Source organism: Rhipicephalus microplus, chromosome X (assembly GCF_043290135.1).
Source record: "Rhipicephalus microplus isolate Deutch F79 chromosome X, USDA_Rmic, whole genome shotgun sequence".
In the NCBI taxonomy this organism is placed as follows: domain Eukaryota; kingdom Metazoa; phylum Arthropoda; class Arachnida; order Ixodida; family Ixodidae; genus Rhipicephalus; species Rhipicephalus microplus.
The window spans coordinates 129675237-129693297 of NC_134710.1; the positions used below are offsets into that span (position 1 = coordinate 129675237).

Consider the following 18061-nt stretch of genomic DNA (forward strand, 5'->3'; position numbering starts at 1 on the left):
CGCGACCGCTTCCCGTTTCCATCAAACTGTCAGTTGTCACTTAGTATTGCGGTAAAGAAGCGCACATATGTGTCGCGGAAAGTTGATAGTGTCCATTTTGTCCCTGTCTCGGTCGCTGCATATCCCACATCCTGTAAGAGTTTTTAGAAATGCTCCTTGGCATGCCCCTTGCACCCGATAAAACAATCGTTCGAGAGTGCCAGTTGAGTATGATCTTTTTCGCACTCTGGAAAAACGGAAAAAGCACTTTCTGAAAGGTAGTTTGGGTAAAATCTGCTGTGGTACTGTATTCGTTAAGTGGTGGCGATGGGGCGCATAAGGGGATGCACATTTCCACTGGTAAATGTCCACTGCCATTTACTGCATGATCTTGCCGCATTCTCGACTGGTACAAATCATCAAGGTTTTCACCAATTTTACGGGGAAACCATGACGATAACCGCAGTGAAAGCCCCAGAAATGAACCGAATCACAGTTTGATCAAACTCCAATGCTCAGTGTTGCTCGGTAGACCATAATAATCGGCTATATTTGGCGGTTTACACTTCCAATTGACAATTATCTCGGAAATGATCTTAATGCAGTAGCTTGGTGCAGCCTAGTGCAGCAAGTCAGATTGGCACAGAATGACGTCATTGGCGCGGCACTTCCACCCCTGCTTGTGCGATAAGCCAAAATAGTTGGAATATTCGTGTTCAATTCCACTCTAATGCTGGAGAATGTATGCAGTAAATCCTAGCTATTTCCTTTCTCTTTTTTCCCCACTGCTGAACAAACTTTGGAAGTACTCTGCGTATGCACATAATTGAAAATAAGTCACTAGATATATGATCTTTTCATTCACGTCCTTTACCTCGATCAGATACTGTTTTTCCTTTAAATATTGGTCTTACTTGCTGCACAAATATCTGGAACGCCTTGGTAGAATCTTTGCCAGCAGTAGGAGCGTTGTACATCGATACCCACTCTCGCAGCAGAAATTCTGTCTTTTCATGCAGGCCAGGTGGGTCATCGTACTCGCGTGCCTGGCTGATGCCCGAGTGCATCATTGACATCGGCCCACTGCTAGGCACACCCCCGTACTCCACTGCGCCTCCGCCACTTCCACTACGCAGCATCTCCATCACTTGGGATAATCTGCAGAGAACAGTCTCATCTTATTGAGCCATACCTCTAAAAATATCTACATCCATCACAACTTGCAGAATGTACTTGAATGAACTTGAAAGAGATTACCTTTGCAATGTTGTGGCAATTTTTGAGGACGTGAAAGAATGATGTAAATAAAGCACTAAACATTTTTTTGACAGAACAAACAATTATACAGTAAAGCAAAACACCATACAAAAGACAAAAGTAAATAATTTGGAATAATAATTGCAGGAGTTTAATGTCCCAAAACCACCATATATGATTATGAAAGACGCCACAGGGCTCTGAAAATTTTGACCATCTGTGGTTCTTCAACAAGCACCTAAATCTAAGCACACAGGCTTCAAGTGATTTCGGCTCTATTGAAAATGTAACTGCCGCGGCGGGGATTCGATCTTGCGACCTACGAGTCACTAGCCAAGTGCCTTAGCTACTATACTTGGTGACAACTTTTCTTGGCGCTGAAGGGAAAGCTACAGGGCCAAATCACGTGCATCCTACTGCCAGTGAAAGTAGTTCCAAAGAAGCGCCCGTATTTCAAACGTGAAATATAAATGATCCCCCTTTATTTTCTATGTGGAGCTATTTGAGACAGTACACAGCTCACACCTGTAAGATATTCGTATTTCTTTCGATTGATCTGTTGTGACTTCGCGTTTTTGAACTAGTGAAGAAATCCCATCTTTTTACATGCACCTCAAATGTTAAGCAGCTCCTGTGTCTACATGAAATGCTGATGGTCTGCCCACATCACTTTCCACAGCATTACGAGACGCATACTAAAACGGACTACTTCGCGTGGCGCTACATGTGCAGAAGCTTCGCCTCCGTAGCTTTCCCTTCAGTGTCAAGAAAAGTTGTCGCCCAACATAGACCACCATGATGGGTCAAACAATGGCTCTGCTATATATACAACATAGTTTAATGCACTATTATCATGCCCTGCATAAAGGAAAGTAAAAGATCATTTAGCACAGAAACATTTTCTTCTTACAGCAGGATTGCTAAAAATATGGCTTTCATATTGGATATAGAAACATGTGAAGCTGTGGAGAACGAAAAGCAATAGAGAGCACAGCAAAATCTGTCTGAAATGTACAACCATTGCTTTAGAACAGGGGCTAAAAGTGCCTATATCTTTTTGAAGCAACAAGACAGCCAGAATTAGAGAACACACCACAGAAAATTTAACAACAGTGTTTCTAATTTCCAATGGCAAAAAACGCGACACACTGTGCAGACATTTCCAGTTTCCACCGGTGTCGTGGTGGAAACTGCAAAAATCAACACAGTTCACATACAGTGCACACAGAGAGGTTTAGCAGGGAGAATGACTGCTATCAAGGCTCAATGGTAATCCTAGCCCTCTAGTGAAAGAAGAATGGCCAACGGAGGGAAACTTTTGCTCACCCCTCTTGTGGCTGCCTCGAGTGAGCATTGATGCGCACAAGTGCCTCTAAGGTATTGCACAGGTCGGACTCCGAAAGGTTGTAATCACCATGACGAGCTTCGGAGAAGTACAAGCGCACCAACTGCTTGGCAAAGTCGACCGCCGGGTAGTTCATGCCATTCTCCATGGACTGAGCCAGATGCAAGTCAAAAGTGGCCAACACCAGCAGGCCTGATCGCACCAGAGGGTCCACTACATCCACATTCCAACGTATCTCTTCGCGCAGCTCCAGAAGGAAGCGCGTTATATGCTTGGCTGCCCACGGGTGACCGTAACCCTCGGCCAGTGTCTTCAGCACTGCCAGGTGGGCCTCACGAAAGCGCAGCGCAGTCTCGGGGTCTGCTCCCAGCGAATGACTGAGCCCTTCAGCCATACTCTCCACTGTCTGCACACAACACACAGACCAAATACAGCTTTACCAACAGCCTATTAAAGGCTAACAAATAACATTATGGTGAGCACTTGTCACCAGCGGTGGCAAAAAAAATTGTAGATAACCAAAATTAATAATTAGCACTGCTTTTAACAGCTGCCGCGTAAAGTAATTTACAAAAGCTCCGGCACCTCCCAAAGCATGTTAGCACTGCGAGGCTTGCTCACAGGTATGATCACACACGTGCATAGGGTTCAAATTTCATTTGCTAAAGTGCTTTGATTTGTAGTTTTCTCTGTTTCTCCATCAAGAGAGTCCAAAAATACAGTATGCTATCCCGACTAGCCCGAAAAACGCAATGGTTTGGAAGCTGCTCACACTCTCTCAGAAATATCTCAAGGAGTACTGCCAGGTAGCATGCTGGGGCCCATACTATTCATCTTTACCAATGATATAATAAACATTTCTAATGATGCTAACATAGTTTACGAAGGTGACACCAGCATTTTTTTTTAGATCAAGCGATATAAATACTCTCTCGGGCATCCCTAATACTGCACTAAAATACTTGGCCAAATGGAGCTCCATTAGTTCACTAAAGCTGAATACAGCAAAAACTAATGCGGTCCTTTTCACCCTGCCGTAATGACCCAATTTTGAAGATTTCAGATTGGAGCTTGGATCTGATTGCATAGTACTTGCATCAAACATCAAAACCTTGGGAATAGTTTAAAATAATCATCTTACTTACAATGATCATGCTGATCAAATATCACCACACGACGAAAGCCTGTGAGGGTACTCTGTGGACTGCACTATACTTTACCACGTAGTGTCAAACATATGATTTAAATTATAACACCCTGTTTTCCCCCTTATTGGATCTATGAACGGACACTTCACGGAGACGCCGAAACAGCATGCACTACTTTTCAAGAACTCACAACGACGTCGACAGTGTAACACTCTCAACTCAATACCAACGGTTGTGCAAGCACTCGCGGGAGTCGATGGTGGACGGCGAAGCTCGGTAGGTAGCATATTGTCACTTAGCACGGAACGACACCACTAAAGTCAATTTACATAGATTGAGTGTGCTTAAAGGGCCACTCACCAGGTTTGACAATTTTGAGCTGACAAGCACAATGCTTAGACGAGGCGTTCATGATCACGTCTGCCAAAATTTGCAACGCTACTCGCCGCGAAAATGGATCAAATTTCAAGATGAACGCAGCTCCCCCTCCTTTCTGCCGACGCGCGCCCAGAGAGTGAGGGCATGACGTGCGCCTATGAATGGCCCTACCTACACGGCAATGCAGTGACGTTGGTCCTCTACGTAGACGACTCTGCTCTGACGTTGCACACAGTGGCACGTGACATGGCGAAAATTATTTAACACGGCATGCATAGTTTATGTAATTTGTTGCTTGAAGAGATTCATAGAGCTCTAGATAAATAATGAGATGCAATAAGGGAATGCTAGCGTCTTTTTTCCATTTTTCTCCCGTGAATTGCAACGAGATGTGGGGCTAGTGTGTCGGCGTTTCGAATGCGTTCGTGTCCCCGCGGTCAGCGCATCGAGCAGACGACCGCTGTAGAATGCTCCTACGCCTTCGTGCACCAATTGTGCTCATCTATTCTACCGCGTCATAGCCAGCGTTTCCAAACCATCCCGCAGAAACAGGAAGATCACAAAATAACGCTTCCCGTTTTCTCCGCTCGTGATTAACCGATTGAAAAAAGTTTTGTGGCAAAATGTTCCTCATCGAACACCCAACAACTTCTAATGTCTATGGGGCCTGGTGAGTGACCCTTTAAGAAAAAAGCAGTTCGTCACATAGCAAATGCTCAGTATGAAGCCCATACTGAAGAGCTATTTTCCACTCTTAAGATCTGCCCACTTGAGAATTTCTACTATTCTAACCTCGTTATAAAATGCGAAAAATACTTCCGATGCAGCAACCATAGTTTTTTGTCATTATGCAACCCAAAGCTATCTTGTCCCTCATGTGAAATATGGGAGAGAGACAAATGCAAGGCCGTCCAGCAGACCCATGGAGCGGCCGATAGGCTTGGCCTAACGATCCCGACGTGGGAGTCTCCCTCTACGCGCTGACGCGCGCCTTGCAGAACCACAATAAAGTTTCGCAACCAACCAACCAACTTAAGGGCATTGCAGGACCTGTCTAAGAACTCAAAGCAACATGCAACATTATTTTTCCTCTCTAAAATATTTAAAATTAACTCATTTTATTGCACTTTCCATAAATAAATGGATATTGCAATAACAGCTGAGCAAGAACTAGTTTTAATAACTTCTTGAGATCACAAAACACAAAGCTAACAAAAGCGGTTGATATTTCCTCCAGCATATGCTTGAAGTTCCTCAACTTTATTCAAAACTTCCAGTGTAGTGTTATTTCACTTATACAAGTAAATGTACACGTCCATGATATTAACAATGAGTAGCCTGTCATTCATATACCTAAAAACCTTAACGTTTAAGGTGCTATCCAGATTAAAGCTTTGTCAAGCAATCGGTCAACATTAGATAAAAATATATTGTACAGCAGCGGCGCAATGCAGGATCCAATGCAAATGCCGCATTCACGCAGAAAAAGCTGCTTGCCGAAACATACAAAAGTAGTGCTTCAGTAGACTTCCAACAGAGGTGAAAAGTTGTCTACCGTTACACAGTTGCATTTTGAAAGGGTATGACGCCACTTTCTTCTGTGCAGGCCTTCACTGCAACAAAGAGTTCATCATGCGAGTTTGAGTAAAAAAAGTCCTCCACTTCTTCTGAGAAGGCATTACTGAGCAAGTGCTCATTATCTGTCAGGAACTGAACTGTCTTTCGAACTGCTAGTGTAGAAGCGGTCCTTGATCTTAACGCACTTTGGCACCTTCGGTAGGTGCTTACCAAGTAAAAGTTGCCATGTGTCTTGTTTTATATATTTTTATCTAATGTTGAACAGTTGCTCGACGAAGCTTTTAATCTAGATCGCACTTTAAATGACTTTTTAAGACTCACAAAAAAAACTGGCTTTTACACAAGAACTGCCATAATTTAACACCCTGCACTTTTTAGATCTGTGTAACCTTCCATAGCAGCCAAACGTGCTCCCAATATTTTCCTTGCGTCGAGAAAGGGGTAATGCGGTACGACTCCTGCCAGTCAAAAATAGTCAAGCGTACTATTGCTACGCTCTGCTTGGGATCTGCTCTCAAAAACTCGTACACGCACATGGTGCAGAGATCATTAGAAAACCAGATCCAGCAACTTGAAGCTGCGAATTTCCATGACTCGCTATTGACAGCTGTCTCCAAAGCGCTTTTGCGGAAAGCAAAGAGTGAAGGTACTAGAGCTGCCATGGGGGAAAGGAAACCGAAAGCGTAAGACCTACAGTGATTACTTATGTTCATAAAGTCTCCCACAAACTGAATAAGATAGCAGGCTGATATGGAGTACCTGTCGCCTTTCCCCCGCCCACAAAACTGGCTCAGCTGTGCCCGAGAACTGCTTAAGAGGAGGCGAGCCATCATGCTCTGGAGGAGGCGAGTTGTCAGGGATGTGGCAAGAAACATGGCACGACGTACGGAAAATGTGCCAAAGGCATGGTTTATTCAACTTTTTTTTCTTGTGGCAACTTGTACTTAGGGCACACTGGCCGCTGTATTAATGAACGAGTTAGGGACCATGAACTAAACCTAATGAAGGATGGCATGGCGCATTTGCCTATGGATTGCAAAGCCTGCAAGGATGAACCACGTTTTAGAGGTCAAGATTTTCGGCAGAAGTAGGTATAAAACTGCACGTGCGTTGATGGAAGCCTATTATATTAAAAAGAAAGGAGAACGGTGTATCAGCGACATGTCGGTGACGTACGTATCGGGAAAGAGGTTTTTCAATAGCTGGATAGCGTAAACTGTGTTAAGACTGCTCATGTCTGTATGTTGTATAATTATTTCTGAGTTTGTGCTCAGTTTAATTGGAAGTGCTGCTTGTCCTTGTCGCTGTATGTTTTTTTTAACTCTGCATTTGTGATACTTCGCGGCCAAAGGGCATGATAAAGCATATACAGGCGTGAGCATGAATGTACAGACCACGGGATCGCATGGCCGAGGGCATCAGCGCACTATCTGGCGACGAGACGCCTGCTGCACAGCGCATGCGCGTCCCGTCGCATCACTTGGCCTCACGTCGCTCTTTTCGATGTGCTCGTAGGCAAAACGACAACTGGGTGCCACTGTCCTTACTCCATCACATTTGTGCCTTTTTTTTTGTAGTTGTTTGCATAGTGGCTGCAACGGCGCTAGTTTCAGCACCCGGCTCGCGTCGGGATTTATACCAGTTTATTAGCATGACTGAGCGTAGCCAGCCTCCCAAAACCTGATCAAGCTAAGCACACTAAATTAGGTTTTCTCAGCTTGCATTTCTTGTGTTAGGCCAAGCTGAACTTCAATGAGCCTAGTTATGATGAAACAAGAGCAATAAGTACGAATACAAAATTGAAATTTTGTGTGCTTGGCTTCATCAGGATTTGAGAGGCTGGCTGTGCTTAGTTATGAATCAACCAGCATAAATAGCTATGCGATCCCTGCACAGAAACCGACAATGTTGCAGCTTCTACGTTACAAAAAAAAAAAAAAAAAAACGGCACAAATCCAATATAACAAAGAGAGCGACACCCAGGTGTTACACCACAGCAAGAGTTTCGTCATTATATAGCACGTTGATGCCTTGAGCCAAGCGATTCCGTGGTCTGCACATTAATGCTCACACCTGTACTTGACTGCTGTGGCTTGGAAGGAAAATGCAGGACACTATCATCTGTGCACCAAACATTGTCCTAGAGAATACTGAAAGCTATGCGAGCACAGATTTTGCCTTTGCCGAGGGTCTGTCTGTCTGACCTAGAAGCAGTGGCAACATTGCGAGAAGAAAGCATTACGTGGTCTACATGCGATTGGGACGGCCGGAACGAAAAGAAAGCATGACTGATGCTCAGTGACAAGTTTGGTCAGTTCATTTAGCGCCTCTCTTCAGCCTGCTCTGGACCTTATCTCTTTGTAACGAGCTCATGCTCTTTAAACTGAGTTTCAGCTGTGTGCACCTGTTAAATGCACATTCTTCTTGTGTGATTTTTAATAAGATCATTATTGATGCACACAATGACCTGTCATTCCCATTTGAAAGAAGTTTATGTAGCGCGAAGCGAAAAAACGGACACAGGAAGAAATGAGGAAAGAGCGCTACTAGCAACAACATGTTTATCTTCGACCTCCAAGCCGCTTTTAAGCCATAATCATCAGGCGAGCAAGCAGATAAGCACAACGCGAAATGGCGTCTACTCCTTCAGAGATAATTCTTTCTTCCTCACCTTCAGTCCCATGACGTGTCACCTGACGAACGACAGTAGGAGTTCAGGATTTGTCCTCTCTCTTTGAAGCCCGAACTTCGGCCCTAACTCTAGGACTTGACTGACATCACCAGGAAACTGGAGGTCTTCAGGAACATGAACCTTTCCCTTGGTCATCCGTCCAACACTGGTGACCCACCCACAAAGATAGTGCAGCTGAGGCATCCAAAGAGCTTCGGTAGCTTGCCAAAGAGAGAGGACAAATCCTGAACTCCTGACTGTCGTTCGTCAGGTGGCACGTTGTGCGACTGAAGGTGAGGAAGAAAGAATTGCTTCTGAAGGAGTAGACGCCATTTCGCGTTGTAAATCTGTGTGTTCTCACATTCCTGTTAATTGACTGATATGGGGGGTTTAACGTCCCAAAACCACTATATGATTATGAGAGACGCCGTAGTGGAGGGCTCCGGAAATTTCAACCACCTGGGGTTCTTTAACGTGCACCCAAATCTGAGCACACGGGCCTACAACATTTCCGCCTCCATCGGAAATGCAGCCGCCACAACCGGGATTCGATCCCGCGACCTGCGGGTCAGCATACGAGTACCGTAGCCACTAGACCACCGTGGCGGGGCCACATTCCTGTTAAGCGTGTTTTGCCGTACCTGGACAATAATTCGCTGTGTGTTTTGCAGGGAGATAAGGAACGTGGCTTCGCAGTTTTTTCCCGTTCATGCTTCTTGGAAAAAGCAAATGATGCTATTTCTAGGGTGTTCAATGTAAAAGATGGCGTAACGTTGAACAAAGTAAAAGCAAAGGCTATCCAATTGTGCAAAAACATGAACGTAGTTGGAACTCTAAAAAGTATTAAAAAAAGTAAGAAGAATAGCCTCGATGTATTTTTTTAATGCAAAAACTCACAAAGTTAACACTCCTTTTCGAGTAATGGCCTCGGAAATAGGTACTTGGCAGAAAGAACTCGCTGCTTTTTTGTTAGACAAACTTAATCTTCTCGAAGTCCGAGATCCGTTTTTAGTCAAGAGTTCCGATAGTATTTTAAGGTTCATGGAAGCTCATGAAAATGAAGGGCTAAAAGCCTTCTCAATTGACGTGACAGACCTGTACTATTCCCTCCCCCATTCACAAATGCTATAATGTGTTGGAAGTAGCATTGATGAATTTGGTGCTGTTAAGTTTTCTTCTGAGTCAGGTATACCCGCTGATAATTTTCTTACCCTGTTGGAATTTTATCTTACTTCGACGTTCATTAAATGGAACAATGATATTCTTTTGCAAAAGCAGGGTATATGTATCGGCTCTTGCATTGCGCCTGTCTTGAGCAATCTGTTTCTGACAGAACTTGATGGAATTGTGGCATATCGTCTCGCAGAGACGACGGCTAAGAAAGTGTTCTGATATGTAGATGATTTTATTATTTTCATTGACAGCTCGGGGGAAAGTTTCCAAAGTGAGAGTACTAGTGTGTTGAATGTGCTTCGTGATGGTCCTAAGCTCCTTGAGGTGTCAGTAGAATGGCCTAGCGACGGACGAATAAGGTTTTTAGATTTAAGTGTTCAGTGTTCTGACAATCAGCTATGCTGGTGCTATGATCCGCGTGCGCAGAAAGCTTTACTCCCATTTCATTCCGGTCATTCCAAACTAACCGAGAGAGCCATCGCGACGACTTGCCTCAAAAACGCATTGAACAAGTCATTTGCGCACCTTATGACGCAGAGCTTCCATAATCAGATCACACGTTTGCAAAGATCGGGCTATACGGATCATGTTTTAGTTTCAGTTGCGGAAAAAGAGTTGAAAAGGATTCATGCAAGGCCAAGCCAATCTAATGTTCATGTCGATTCACCGGCAAAATCAAGACGCATGGCCATAATTCCATATGTTCACCAGCTGTCACATAACATCAAGAAAGTGGCACTTCGGGACAATATTAGGGTGCTATTTTCAGTACGTGATAAACTTGGGATTTTGTGTGTGCTGACGAATCCATCACGTGGGGAAAGGGTGTTGTACACAAAAAGGCATACACACAAATTTGTGGAGTGCATTTTGTTCTTATTTATCTTAATTTGTTCACATGTGGCAAAGAATACGTCGGCCAAACCAATAGGTGTGTGAATGAGTGATTGAGAGAACACAATTACAAGGTGGATAAACTGCCACCAGAAGGTTTTCTCGCTCTTCCCATTCACGCGTGTGGGTGCCGGTCTTTGTTCCAGAGTACAATCATTGTTGGTCAGCATAAGGATGAGATGACTCGGTTGATCATAGAAGCCGAACTTATTGATGCTCTTGGAGATGTATGTATCAGCAAGCCTTCAATTGCTTTGTCACCCAAGGAACTGGGGTTCCTGCGTACGCAGTGATATGTGATTTTATCTGTGTTGTTTTTTTGTCCTATTTATCGTTTTTTCTTTTAGGTAGATGACAATGTCGTGCATTTATCTGAATACACGTGCTTATCTGCTTGCTCGCCTGACGATTATGGCTTAAAAGCGGCTTGGAGGTCGAAAATAAACATGTTGCTAGTAGCGCTCTTTCCTCAGTCTATTCCTTCATGTGTCCATTTTTTCGCCTCGCGCTACATAAATTTCTTTCAGATGCATCACCAACAAGCCCACATCGCCACTCTTGTCATTTCCAAGTCAGTGGAATATCATAAAGTAACCAGAAACCATACAGCAGCCCGAAGCTGCACCAAAACTCCAGCCGCTTCCCCGGTGCTCTTACAGGCCTGCGATGCCTCGGTGGCGAGCGATACCGTGCAGAGGAGTCCACTATGCCCACCTGTGAAATTACGTCGTCTCCATGCGATTGGGACAGCCGGAACGAAACCTGCCAGCTGGCAATCTCAGAGGCCATGCTCCATGCATCCCAATTTTAATACCATTTGGTTGTGCACAGTCGAGACTTGGAGCGCACTGCTCAAACACAAGTAACAACTGTGACAATCGTTACTTTACACTGATTTTGTACATACCTGCACATTCTTTGCGTTTAAGCAGCCCGCTACAAGTGTCAAGCAGTGACATTTGTTCCTTTTCACTCATCCGGTGTGTTATTTTCAATCACTCTTTGCATTAAGCGGTGCGCTACATGTATCGAGTTGCTTGACGTTCTCTGTGTAATATTCTTCCTATCTCATCCACTACTTCGCCCTGACTTCTCAAGAAACTTTTTTTTTTCACGTCCAGTAGTGCCAAAAAAACCATGAGCGCTGGCACTGCATTACTGCTTCTGAAATGGAAAGTTTGGCAGGTTGACAAAGAAATTCAAGGATTTTCAAAGACGGGAAAAAATTCCAGGACTTTCGAGGATCTTGAATGCTCATTTTTCAAATTCAAGGGTTTTCGAGGATTTCAAAGACCTGTACGCACCCTGCAAATGGCTCGTACCTTTTAAGGCACAAAATATGGAATGAACAGCCTCTATTTTAAAGAAATCGAATTCACATAGGAAAATTTTCAAGAAGTGCAGTAAAGCAGTATGTGATTGAACACTTGTCTTCGTAGCAGTAGTGCACGCTATGCTATCTCTATAAAACGATTTGCTTGTCACATATTCTGAACTTTTCATCTCTTTTTTGAAGTTCAATTATATACATGCCTCATTTTTCTATCAGCATCGTTATGATGTCCATATATGAATGTATCATAGTCTTTACAGTATATATAAACTTTGTATGTCTTATTAGTGCAAAATAAATTGCATTTTCATTACTGACATCATTTACACTTCGGTGATGCACTGTGACATTTTATCTGTTCATACAAACAGTGTACTTTGTAATTTTGTAAGTGTCATGTATTAATTTCAATGCTAGTTCTCGACTTCCTTTTATTAACTACTTTACTACATATGTTAACCAGAAATGTCTAGTAAAGATGTAAAAGTAGAGATGTTCAAATGCCAATATATATATATATATATATATATATATATATATATATATATATATGGTCTAATATTTTCTCCTATACATTCCTTGGCATTATTGTCTGTTAGACCTCATTAATAATGTGTCAAAACACGGAAAAACGAGCCCTTAAGTATAGACTTTTTTTCCTTATATATATATATATATATATTATGAGTTGGAAGGGGGGGGGGGGGATGTCAAGTCAAGAATTGAGGCAAGGATCGATTGTAAAACTGCTGGATAGTAGCTTCTTGTTCTTGTCCTCATGTTCATTATCTTGCTGTACTTAATGCCAAATAGAATTGATTGATCAGTCATATATGGCTTTTCCTTGATCATTTTTATTAGTTAGCTCGGTGCGCACCCTCGTGAAATTCCTATCAACAAGCTGTACGTTAAAAATGAGCTTTGCATTTTGTCTGCTACAAGTGAACTTACCAGATTGTACACAAGCTGCTCAACGAACACAAAAGCACACTATCTTAAAAATTTCTATTCTAGACTCAGAATAGCTAACATTCATTTCAGAACTCTCGTATGGAGCATCTCAGGGTCGAAAATGCTGGAAGCCGAACAAATGCCCACAAATTTCCTGTGGACACGCAAGTGTACTTGAACATCTAATAAACACTCAGCAGCTACAAGTATGGCTGTCTTTGGAGCAATTTCAATTTAAAGAAGTATTCACAGGGCCCAATATGGAATCAGACAATCACATCTGCCTTTCTTTTATTGTCCCATTTGTTGTCACTGCTTTCTATTCGAGATGGTAGACCACATAACCTATATCACGGCCTTCTATGTAGAACTTACAAATGTACCTTTTGAAGCAAAGCCATGGCTGTGACAGCTTCTCTTGAGTTCCGTGCCACCAGCACTGCTTCATGTAGCAAATGGAGGGCTGCCACTTGTGGGTTTGAGGGCACAACAGTACCTAAGAGTCCATGAACCTGCTGCTCCAACTCAGAAATGATCTTATCATACAAATTTGTCATGTCATCAACAGAACTCGCAAAGCCAGTTTGTCGCACCTGTGAAAAATGTTTAGAGGAAACAGAAGTAAGAAAACATTGAGTGTAAACATCACGTGAATGTGAAAAAAGTATCAACTAATGCAACTAACCACCGGCTTTGGAATAAACAAGGAAGGCTGATCTCTTTCAGAAATAGGTTGGAAACCAGGGATGTTCCGGGCGAATTCCTCATATACTGCCATTTGCTGAGGAGTCACACCACCAACCTGCACACACAGCACACAAAATGTTCAATTGCGCAAACAAGACGAAGGAAGACATGACGACACACAGAGCTCTAACTACCAACAGAAGTTTATTTCCTTGAGCACAAAGTTTTTATAGAACCGCACAAAGTGCCACCAGGCAAATACTTGCCCAATTGTCAGCCACACACAACATTTTTTAGTTAAACAGCTTCAACATTAGAACAAAGTGAATAGAGTTAAGAACGTCAATGAGTGAGCATTACAATGCACTTCTTTATAACGGCCACAATATAAAAAAAAAAACAAGGGCGACAAATTTTGTTCTGCCTTAAGAAATGCATGTGCTTGCCAATATACATGATTCGTCATCAGCAAGCAGAAGTCGCGCCAACGGCGCTTTGTATACGGTCGCCAGAGACCACCCGTTCTGTCGATGCATGTACGTATCCACAGCGTATACATAGAAAATACCCGAGCAGCTATTGGTTGGCGGCGATCGCTTCGGAAGGAATAAGTGATCGGCGCGCCGTCGTCGCATCTGAATATGAATGCGACACGACGAATGACAGAGACGACAGGGTTGAAGCCGGTGGCCCGTGCATGCCTATGCCGCTTCCGGTTTCGGGGTGGTGAGTGTGGCGCTACAATCTCGGTGTTCACAAGGCGAGCATTCGCATCAACTCTCGCAACCACGTGCAAGTGCATGGGCGTAGTGTGTCGCGGTGGTGCTGGAGCAATGAAAACATCTAGCTTTTTGCAACGTTATTTTTCAATCGCCACTGGTCGCTCGTCGTGCACAGTGCGCGTTTCCGAGGCATCCATCAGTGTTTTTGGACGCCGCTGGTTCGTAGGGCTGTTGCGGCTTCAGGAAGGAAGAACACGAAAAACGATACAGAATGCGGAACTGAGGATGTTCTTCCTGCAGATAATAGATAGTGCAAGTTCCACGGAGCTGCCTTTAGGGCCAGAAACGAAAGGGGTCCGAATGTTGGCACAATGCGAAGTCTGGCAGATGCAAGAGCAGAATTTTGTTCGTGTCTGTTTTGAAAGCCATACATACAGTGTTGTGGTACGGTTTCACGCAGGGCTGGTTACGGGAGAAGCGCGATGATGAGGCACACAGATAAAACATCTCGCTGTCATCAAGTCGTCTGGCACGTTATCACGCTTCGCAACATGTCCTTGATGGTAAGCGCAGTGACCGCAAATGAACAACATTGTGAATCCGTAAAGAAGCTATGCGTCACTTCCACTGCCTATTAGACGTTAACGAAAAAATACTGCTTTGCGATTGGTTATCAAAATGACGCTCGCTTTAGACCTGCAGTAGTCCTTCTTATGTGCCCACAAATCCTGCTAATAAAGCGCTTGTAAACCCGAATTCACGGTAGCCCAGCTATGAATCCACAGTAAAAGCCTATATTATTACACCACGCAGATTGTGTGTGTGTGTGTGTGTGTGTGTGTGTGTGTGTGTGTGTGTGTGTGTGTGTGTGTGTGTGTGTGTAGTTATGCGATGTTTCTTGGATTTACTTGCATTAAAGCTCCACCATATCTCTACGGGAAAACTTTGTGCCCTGCAGGCAAAGGCACGGGGCAGTTTTGCGTCCTTGCCGGGGGCATCGGGCAGACAGCAACCGCATACCGCAGCATGTCACAACTAATTTTTCATCGTATGTGTGGTGTCATCCATGTTGTGCCTGATGACCGAAAAAGATGCCGCATACATGTTCCATACCTGGGTGTCAATCCAGTTAGAAAGTAAGGGATCAAAAGTGTATGTTCTGGCTGCCTAGACAGTGAACAATGGAGTCAGCAACAAGAAACTGGTGGTTTCACATTTGATTCCCCGCAGGTGACTGTGGACTAAAAGCACTTCAACTAGAGCGAACCTTTCGCGTGAACCAGTGGCTAATCGGAGGAGTTGTGAAGATGCCGCAAAATGTCCCGAAACTGTTGCCAGATGCTGTGCGGAGAATTTTCCACGGCCTCCCGGCATATTTGTCCAGGGCAAAAATGTCCAGAGCTCGACCCCCTATCAAGTGTTGCCAGCAAGCGTAAGGTGAGCTAAAACTGTCAAGGCTGCACCGACACTGTACATGAGCCCTTTTGACACAGCTGCCGTGACGGCAGCCGAGTCAATTAATGAAGATGACCATGCTGGTTGTCTCTTTCTTCTTGCATGCCAGTAATAAAACTCAGTGAGTGAAATGCTTGCCATTTTGTTTTATACACGCACATACATGGCCAAAAAAGTAGGGGTGACATGCCGAATAGACTAAGCTACATGCAACTCTTCTCAGCTTGAAAAATTCAAAGCACACATCTGTCGCTTGGAACACACACTTCAGTGCTACCAATTGAAGCCTGTTCGGCTGATGACTCAAACAGGATGCACGCACGCACGCATGCATGCACATGCACGCGTGCGCGCGCACACACACACACACACACACACACACACACACACACACACACACACACACACACACACACACACAGAATTGCACAAAACTTGCACGAGCTGTAAAAACCTGGAAGGTTCATTTCCTACATCAATGCATCATGAGTGAGAGAAGTTTTGCACCACATCTTGACGCCACTGGTCTGAGACACAGTCAATTTTCACGTTTGATGAGGCATCTAAGGCTTGCACCTTAACGGTAAAAACAATAAAGGTGCCTTAACAGTAAAAACAATAAAAAAGGACAGGTAAAAAAAGAGCATGATTAAGCTACATAGCAGAGTAAAGGACTGAGAAACTACACTGTATGAACAACTGAACTTTAACACGATACGGCACAATAGTCATAAATCAACACAAATCGATGATTGATGTGTAGGGTTTAATGTCCCAAAACCACCACATGAGTATGAGAGACGCCGTAGTAGAGGGCTCCGGAAATTTCGATCACCTGGAGTTCTTTAACATGCACCCAGATCTGAGCACACGGGCGTACAACATTTCCGCCTCCATCGGAAATGCAGCCACTGCAGCCGGGATTCGATCCCGCGACCTGCGGGTCAGCAGCCGAGTACCTTAGCCACTAGACCATCGCGGCGGGGCGGTATAGTTGTGCGAGCTTTGATTGATATACGAGGTTTAAGGGGAGATGCTACTGGAAGTCACTTTTTAATATTCACCCTAGACCAATGACACTTGAGCTGTTTATGGAGCTTTTTATGCTTATTTCAAATATATAATTAGTTTTCTTGCAAGGTGCATACTTCTAGCTGTGCGACATGACACAGTGAAAACCTTAACCCTTTAGCCTCTCCCCCCGTTTTCATCCATAAACATCCGTAATTTTTTACCATTCATAGTTCATAATGTTTTAAATAATGTGTAGTATACAAATAACTAATTAGGAAGCACATACAAAATATGTAATAGGCATGAAAAATAATATATGTAAAAAAGCCCACATTTCACCTACCCTTGTAAAGGTTTACATACAATTTTTCATTACATAATAAGATATTTAAATTTAAGCTAGATAATTGTATTTCTCATACATTGGAAAAAAAAATTAGGCAGAATTTCACGCAGATCCGAGCACTAGAAGTGCCCCAAAAAGGAGGGGCACATTGAAAAAAAATGGCAAAATTAGTGTGTTGAGAAAAACCAGTTTTAAAGTTGAGTTTTTATTTATGAAAGATCTCTTTAAATGCGATGAAACTTGTGCACTGAAAAAGGACAATCCTTCTTGTAGTGGCTTTCTCACTAAAATACGCCAGCACCATGAGTTTGTCCCTCTTGGCTTTTTCGAGCCGATTCCTCACAGACATTTCGCTCACAGACAGGGCCATGAAACGCTTGCCAAACTTCTTCCACTCCATCTGGCAGAGCCTTGTGCCAACTGCAAGCTATGAAGAAGTTCAACAAGACTGCGAAATCTAAACTAAGTCTAGTGTCGTGGGATACAATAGTGCCGATGCCATTTTGCGGCCACGTTTGTGCCACATACCGTCTTATATAATGGCAACGCCATCCCCGCTAAGTTCCCTCACTGTGAGCTCCTTTGACCTCGCAAGATTGGCGCTGACCGCATCGCAAGCCAACAACTGCCGCAAATCAGACCAGCTGCTCGTAGCTTATTCCTACAGAGCGCGCCGCCACAACGGCTTTCACTCGCGAGCAATGGCTTTTTTCATTCATAACGGTGATAAATACACAAGAAAAGCATTGTTGAGCTGCACTGCTCGACAAGACATGAACCCCGCAAGTAGGCTTCAGAGCACATACAGGCGAGCAGCGGTCAATGGCGGTCCTTGATCTGTACCACGCGACAAGGCAGTCGCGGCGCTCGAAAAATGCAGGAAAGCGTGCTTATTTTCATTATTTCTTGCGCTGCATCAGCAAGGGAAACTGTTACAATTGATAAGTGAGGCTCGACTCTTCGCTTCATGCGATCGACAATGGCGAGCAGAGGCGCACTATTGGCAGCAAAGTGCTCGAAGACTGCATACTTTGAGCCTTTTAAGGGGAGACGCTCCTCGAAAGCACTTTTTTTTTGTTATTCAACTTAGAGCTTCAGAAATTGGACCACTGATGCAGTTTTTCCTCCTG

The 18061-nt window shown here is 43.8% G+C and overlaps 1 protein-coding gene across 2 annotated transcripts in view; it reads right to left on the reverse strand.

The window, feature by feature from the left end:
• Not1 (CCR4-NOT transcription complex subunit 1) overlaps positions 1 to 18061 on the reverse strand; it is a 206566-nt gene that overhangs the window by 39093 nt on the left and 149412 nt on the right. For both annotated transcript variants that reach the window (XM_075877698.1, XM_075877697.1), the window contains 4 exons: positions 13393 to 13509; positions 13091 to 13300; positions 2563 to 2987; positions 894 to 1137 (listed from right to left, as the gene is read on the reverse strand). In XM_075877698.1, the coding sequence (XP_075733813.1) occupies positions 894 to 1137; positions 2563 to 2987; positions 13091 to 13300; positions 13393 to 13509 (996 nt within the window). The remainder of the gene's footprint in view (positions 1 to 893; positions 1138 to 2562; positions 2988 to 13090; positions 13301 to 13392; positions 13510 to 18061) is intronic.